At 45.8% G+C, this 7,427-nt stretch overlaps 1 protein-coding gene across 1 annotated transcript; it reads left to right on the forward strand.

The window, feature by feature from the left end:
- Nucleotides 1–1,088: 1,088 nt before the first annotated feature.
- Nucleotides 1,089–5,963, forward strand: LOC123154232 (WRKY transcription factor 72B). The gene is made up of 5 exons (XM_044573009.1): nt 1,089–1,434; nt 1,885–1,959; nt 2,312–2,881; nt 2,990–3,103; nt 4,720–5,963. The coding sequence occupies exons 1-5, from the start codon at nt 1,378–1,380 to the stop codon at nt 5,716–5,718; spliced, it is 1,815 nt and encodes a 604-aa protein (XP_044428944.1). The 5' UTR covers nt 1,089–1,377; the 3' UTR covers nt 5,719–5,963.
- The last annotated feature ends 1,464 nt before the right edge of the window (nt 5,964–7,427 follow it).

Raw genomic sequence — 7,427 nt, forward strand, 5'->3', positions numbered from 1 at the left:
TCTAGCTGGGTAAATGATGGGTGCAAGTGCAAGTACTGAGAATTTTAGCATAGAGGTCTGTTGCAAATGGACGACGAAAGCCATGAACTATTGCATATAGGGCAATAAGCAATAGAAAATGAAGGCTTCAACGCATTGGGATCTAAAAACAAGGGTGACACTAGCTAGATCCATGATAACTGTACCGGTAACAGAGAGCACCAATGGGATCACCAGCCAGAGTCTAAAAGACCACCCCAAGCTGAACTATATAGTTACTATACTCAGTTACTCACACTGTATTCTAGGCAAATGGTGCATTTGTTTACTGTGTTGATATGTTGATTTCCAAAGAACTCCATGCAAGTAGTCCACTACTGAACGTGCATGTGTGTGGAAGAGGGAAACCTTGGATCTAGGGGGGAGATATATCTAAGTCATGGTCCAAGCTTTGCAGGTCTAGCCCAGTTTTTGATGATAGATCTGACTAACTAGCAAGAAATTATTGGTTTTATTAAACTATTTGTAATTCTGTTTAAAAATGTTTTTTGTTGAATAAATTCTCTTTTTAACCACTTTGACTACTCTAATTCATTGTTCTGTGACATAATTACATAACTACTAATTAATAACAAGTACACCGCCAAAATTAAATGGACTTCTTTCTGGCAGGAAATTCTGACTTGTGTAGAAGACACATGGGACCGCCATGTCCTCCACCTCTCACCAAATGTCATTACATGGATTCAAAGACATATATATGTATGAGCGATTATGACTGAACTTCCTCTGACGGACGGCCCTACAGGACTGAAATTTGGTCTGAAAGCGATTCCTTGCTTGACGACAGTCTCTCTATCCATAATAGTGGGCGGAGGCGAAGACGCTGACGACGAGGACTGGCAGGAAGCTTCATCAACGTCGGACGTATGCGCTCAACGACGCACATAACACAGTCTGGACGCACGTCCTAGTTATGACTGGCCTCCAGACAACAGCAGCATGTTGCACACGTTGAAGCCTATTCCACACACATAAATCTCAGTCTCCTTTTCTTCCGATATATGTTTTTTTCTGGCTCTCTGCAAGTCTTCATCAAAGAGTGCGGCTGTGTTTGACATTTCTGACGCTGACCACCTAATCAGCGTAGGTAAGCACCGGCGTACGGCGTTTGTTTATGCCAAATATCTAGCTAGTCCAAACAGGAGAGGGGAAGAGAAAGAGAAGGTCCAGGCCATGGTCTAGGCGTCTAGCTAGCTGCCTGCCTCTATATAAGGCCATGGCAAGAAGAAAGGGTTGGAACTTGGAAGGCTAGAGAAGCTAGAGAGAGGGGGAGAGCAAGAGACGTTTGCCTTGCTCCAAGGAGAGATAGCTTGTCTTCTGTGAAAGGAGACCGAGATGATTAAGGGAGACCAGAGGCAGCTCGGCGGCCATGAAGAACAGCTAAAAGATCAGGTTTAGAACTGTTTAATTACTTCTCTTGATTTTGTGCTTTGCATATATATATGCTTCAAAGAGTTTGATTCTTTTTCTTGAATAAGTATGGATAAGACTAGTGGGTAAGACTAAAGACTTGGTTGAGTTTCTCTCTTGTCTGGCCTGTGGTTCTTGAATCTTGATCCATGTATGGAAGTTAGGACTTGTCTGAGTTTCTCTCTTCTCTGGGTTGTGGTTCTTGATCCATGAATGGAAGTCGGGGACTTCTCTTTCTCATGTCAAAATCAATCAGGTGATCATCTTTAGGGACCACAGATCCTGGTGCTCGTAGAACAGTCAAATTAAACATGTGGATAAGCCAGGAAATGGATTTTTCCACAGCTAGCTGCTTGTCATCCAATAAATTCATGGTGTTATTAATTATTTGCTCATCTTATACTAATATAGACTTTCATGTTGGTGTTGCAGATGACAGATGATCATCAGGCCTCAGATGGCAATTTTTTCAAGTTCTTGCAAAACCAGTCAAGCATAAAAAAAGAGGTACATAAATATCAAACATGTTCAACAAACATAAACAGAACAACTTTTCGTAATAAGGCAGGGCCTGGTATTGATATATCCCCCCTTATTTCTTTTTCTTTTTTATTTACTTCAGAAGGGCGGCAGTAAAAACTAGTAATAAGTAGCCTTTAAATTTCTTAATTATCCTGAAATTCCTCAACTAATTCACGAAAAAAGAACCTACATCTATTAGCTACAGATGTATATTTTCCTATAGTTTTTTTTTCATCTTCCAGCCAAGTAGCCAACTAGGCATTATCATATATGATTTGCTTAACTAATAGAAATGACTAATTGAAGTGTCTCTGATGTGATGGTTTCATTGATTTAGGCTCAAGAAGACAAGATTGCGTCCACAAGGGCAGAGATGGGCGAAGTGAGTAAAGAGAACGAGAGGCTGAAGATGATGCTATCACGGATGGTGGAGGACCATCGCTCGCTTCAGAAGCAATTCGACGTTCTCCACCAGCAAGGGCAAGGCAAGAACCTTGCCGTTGGCTCACCGGAGCATACATCACCGGTCGACGGCCCCGGGTTCGTCTCTTTGCGCCTTGGAACGAGCGCCGGCATGAGCAGGCAGAACATGGAAGAACAGATCAAGGGCAGCACTAATAATCCAGATGACAAGGGCATCTTTCTTGGACTTTCATCAGCCTGCGGAGCTGTCGGTGCAAGAACTGATGGAATTGAGACGAAGGTGCAACCGGACGTGGTGACATTGAGCCCTGGAGGCAGCTCCGAGGAGGACGCCGCCACAGAGACAACCACAATATCGGCGGCGAGCAAGGCAGCAAAGATCCCGAGGAGCACTGGAGGAGTGGAGGCCGATGAGGAGGTGGCCCAGCAGCCACTGGCCAAGAAGGCCAGGGTGTCGGTGAGGGCAAGGTGTGACACACCAACGGTACGTACATACATACTCCAAGGGAACCTAATAAGAACTTAGATGGTAAATGAGTGGGATGGAAACTCGTATGTGTATAAGATGTATGGTTTGTTGGCGATGGATCAGATGAACGATGGGTGCCAGTGGAGGAAGTACGGGCAGAAGATATCCAAGGGCAACCCATGCCCGCGTGCCTACTACCGCTGCACTGTCGCAACAGGGTGCCCCGTCAGGAAGCAGGTATATATGAATTCCCTGCATGATCAATATACATGCCGAAATGCCACGAAATAATCGCAACACATGGCGGTAACAAAATGTCTTTATGTTCCACAAACCAAACTTGACCAAGAACTACACATGTATTGCTTTGATGTCGGGAAGTTAGCGCCGGCTAACAGATGCATTATACAGTTCATAATTTTATTTTCAATGCTCAACTATTGAAGCTCGACACTTACAGATAAAAAATGTTTACAACCCAAGATAACCCTTTTGTGAAATTCAGGGAGATCTTTTTTTATACATTGCTTTCCAAAGAGATCTAATGTACGTCGTATTGGCTGGGAGAATTCTTATGTTTGCCCAAAAGTTAGCAAGATGTGTTTCTCTTTTCTCGTATATTTATCAAGATGTGTTTCTCTTTTCTCGTATTGGCTGGGAGAATTCTTATGTTTGCCCAAAGTTATCAAGTTCATATTTAGAGGTTCAAAAGTAGTATCAAGTTCCCCTAAAAAAAGTAGTACCAAGTGGCACGATCAACTAAATTAAGCCGTCACGTGCATGGTCCCAAATCCGGCGTCCAGAATCCATTAATCAAGCTAGCGTTGGAGCACCAGCGCCACCGAGGATGGAGGGAGCTAGCAGGCCTAAACAGAAAAGCACGTATGGGGGGTCAGACTCGGAGATCGGAGCCTGACCTGATCGGAGGGCCGGAGCCGCCGGGGAGGTGGGGCAAAACGGGCGCCTCTCCCGCCTGGGTAAGACGTCGCCGTCGGGTGCTCTCTGGCGGTGATAGGGTTCCCTCCCCTCGCTTGCTCGGGCACGGCTTCTCCGGCAACAGCAAGCGCGTCGTCGTTGGGTTGTAGGCTGATCACGTCGAAACAAACTGGTCCAGGTCCCACATGCCAGTGGCCGATGGTGGTCTAGAATGCTGGGGCTTGGAGAAGACTGTGCTGGGCTTTGGGTTGGGCAGCGTCGCCACATGTGTGCTGCATGCCCACTTCAAGCAAGTCCAATCAAACTTTCCTCAAAAAACAAAACAAAAAACAATCAAACGAGTTCAGTGTACCTAATGTCGAAAATATATCCAGGCTAAAACTTCCCCCAAAAATTGAAAACAACCTAGTTCATAGAAATAGCATATCTCTAACATGCCACAAAATTTCAAATATTAGTTGAGCTTGAGAAATAAAGAACAGATTCAAATGTGGTAGCTTTAACATGCACGATTCACATCGTCCCTATCTGAATTACTTACTATTCATATCATGATTTGTCTTCTTTTTTTCTCAGTTCAATTTATAATTGAAATATCATGGCATGATAGAAGTAAATTGTGTGTACTCGATTATTTACAAGATTTTCAATATCTTTTTAGCATAGGTTTTTTAACCATATGTGCAACAAGTTCATGTAAAAATGATTGTGCACATTTCTGCGCTCATTATAAGAAAAAAAAATCTTCACTTTGGTAATAGCAGTGGCAAGGATTTGCACTTGAACTAATCATGTTTACAAGTAAAAAAAACTAATCAAAGATCATTTAAAACTCGCTCTCATATTTTCTTCAATGACATGCACAGCATCCTTCCTCACCATGGTGACCAACTGACGCACATACATTTTCCCCCCAGGTGCAGAGATGCGCGGAGGACATGTCGATCCTGATCACCACCTACGAGGGTGCGCACAACCACCCACTCTCCGCCTCCGCAACCGCCATGGCCTCCACCACCTCCGCTGCCGCGTCCATGCTCATGTCAGGCTCCTCCACCTCGTTTGGCTTTCCCTCTGCCACTGCCGCCACCAGCCTCCATGGCCTCAGGTTCGGCCTCCCAGCAACGGCCATGGACACCTCCTCCAACCAGCTGGGCGGCCGACCGTTCTTCCTCCCGACCGCCGCGGGCACGTCCATCAGCGCTACCCCGTCATACCCCACCATCACCCTCGACCTCACCTCGCAGGCCGCCTCGCAACACGCCTTCTCCCTGAGCAATTGCAACAAGTTCTCTTCCAGCTTCACCGGCTCTCATGGCCACAACAGTAGCACTAGTAGGTACCCTTCCACGAGCTTCTCCTTCTCTAGCTTCGACGCGAGCAGCCTACCTGGCTCCACCACATGGCCATCAGGTGTTGGATCATACCTGGGCTACGGATCCTCATCCGGCGCGTCCTACAACGGCCCCAACAAGGGCACATTCGAAGCTGCACTGAGCAGCATCCATGGAAGGCAACAAGGCTCGGTGGCATCGCTCTACCAGCCGGTGCATGTGCAACAGAGGGTGGCTGAGTTGAGAAGTGGTGGCACGGGCATGGCGGCGCCGACTGTGCTCACTGATACGATCGCCAAGGCGATTACGTCGAACCCGGGCTTCCACACAGCGCTCACAGCTGCCATCACATCATACGTCGGCAAGTCGGCAGCAGGAGGCGGGAAGGGGCTCGAGTGGGGGGACCACCTCGGGCTTGGGCCGTCGAGTGCGGCGACTGCGGTGTGCTCGTCAGCGCTTCTGGCACGGTCGTCTTCAACGGCAGCCGCACAGAACGGTTCTCCAAATGGCAAGATGAGGTTGGAGCCGTCACTGGCGCTGTCAAGCTCCACAAGTGCTACTGCTTCGACGTCTCGGGTGTGAAGATCATGGAGCAGATCAATTCGTTAGATGAAGCTTATGACTTATGTTTGTGGATTAATTTGATCATTTAGTGTACATATATGCTCACTGTAGCATAATTGCTGAAAATGTGTGGATTGATTCATCATTCACAGCCTAGACACACACCAAGATTTTGTGTTTGTGACAAGCTATTTGCTTTTGCCTGGAAAAATTGGTGCAATGATCATCAATTGAAACTCAGATAGGAGAGTTACTAAGCCTGCCGATTTCCCCCGTCTCCACCATTGCTTGCAGCCCTCTGCCACTATCGACTCGGTTTCCTGTTGAATTAGCACATAATTATGGTATGAAACTACAGCGGAAACAAGTAATCTTAGGCTCCGTTTGATTCAGCTTCCAGACCCGAGTTCTGTTTTGAAATGTCAAAAGCTAATCAAATGGAAAACTTACACGACAACCACTTCAGCATAGTGTATTTTCCACAGCCGCATGCAACCGCTCAAAACCACGGGCCGAAGTCGCCCAAATCTTCTTCCACTATTATCAAATGTGGAAACACAACACGTTTTCCTATATGTAACACTAGAGGCAATCATACATCAAGATTTTTGCATGTTGGATAGGAAAAACAAGATTAGGGTTTGCATAAACAAGGGATTGAAACAATCTCACCTAAAAAATGGTGGAACTGCAACTTGAAGGAGAGAAGGTGGTCAACCTAATCTTCACAACCTTGGGATGGATTCCTTTGCTTGATCGTTAAGCTTTTTTCTTCAATCTTCCTCACTCCCTTCCACTCTCTTGGTTTTCCCTTTTCTTCTCCAATGGAGGCTCAACCTAGATTTGTTGTTCTTCTTGGTGGCCGCTAGATGTGAGGCTATACATCCCCTTTCCCCCATGTGCAAAGTCAAAAATCACCCTAGATCATAACCCTAATGGGTAGTGGGCTCTTGCACAACATTGGGCTGCTTAAAAGGCTTCAAATAGTCATCTTCTTACAATCCACATGAAGAGGATATCCCAGCACCTCTACCACCAGTCCAATAGCTAACCTGCCACTTTGTGGTGGGCCTTGTTGCCACATGGCCATCCCTCTAACCAGTCCTCCCACCTCCTCTTTCGCGCCGAGGAATCCCCTCGTACCCACATGCGCACCTCTCAACCATTGGACTCTCCTTCCCTGAAGCTGGCACGACCACCCACATCGTCCATGTCTCTAGCTCGTTCAAGGATCACCTCTTCCAAAGAGGTCATGGTTGGCCAGGTGGTTATAGCGTCCCCATCAGCGATTTGGTACTACATGGAATCGACTGACGCATCATTTGTAGGCAACTTACAAATAGCGAACTCGTTTGTGTTTTATGGGTTAACAGATGACGAGTTGAATTCAACATGATATATGTGCACAACAAATAGCCATTTACCAAGGAAATAACAAGAAAAATAACTTACTGTTTGGATATCATTACTTCCCAAAAAGAATATATGTGTATAATAGCTTTGATCCAATTACATAACTACAAATCACATCATCAACAATCATATAGATCAAATATGATGTATGTGTAGTGTACACAGACATAGTTGTAACCATTGCTAACGACCAAGTGCAAACCATTGTTCTAAACTTCTTATTTATGAATAGCGGTAGCTTGTAGCCCTGTCCATGCATGAAGTTGACCAAGCACCACCATATCCGTGGTGCACCTAACTGAATCCTCCTGATG

This window comes from Triticum aestivum, chromosome 7A, assembly GCF_018294505.1.
Source record: "Triticum aestivum cultivar Chinese Spring chromosome 7A, IWGSC CS RefSeq v2.1, whole genome shotgun sequence".
In the NCBI taxonomy this organism is placed as follows: domain Eukaryota; kingdom Viridiplantae; phylum Streptophyta; class Magnoliopsida; order Poales; family Poaceae; genus Triticum; species Triticum aestivum.

What these genes read in the sequence shown, in the direction of transcription:
- LOC123154232 (XM_044573009.1), top strand. Translation starts at nt 1,378, where the DNA reads ATGATTAAGGGAGACCAGAGGCAGCTCGGCGGCCATGAAGAACAGCTA. An exon ending in CAAGGTGTGACACACCAACG is followed by an intron (nt 2,882 to 2,989) that starts GTACGTACATAC and finishes GCGATGGATCAG; the next exon opens with ATGAACGATGGGTGCCAGTG. An exon ending in GGTGCCCCGTCAGGAAGCAG is followed by an intron (nt 3,104 to 4,719) that starts GTATATATGAAT and finishes TTTTCCCCCCAG; the next exon opens with GTGCAGAGATGCGCGGAGGA.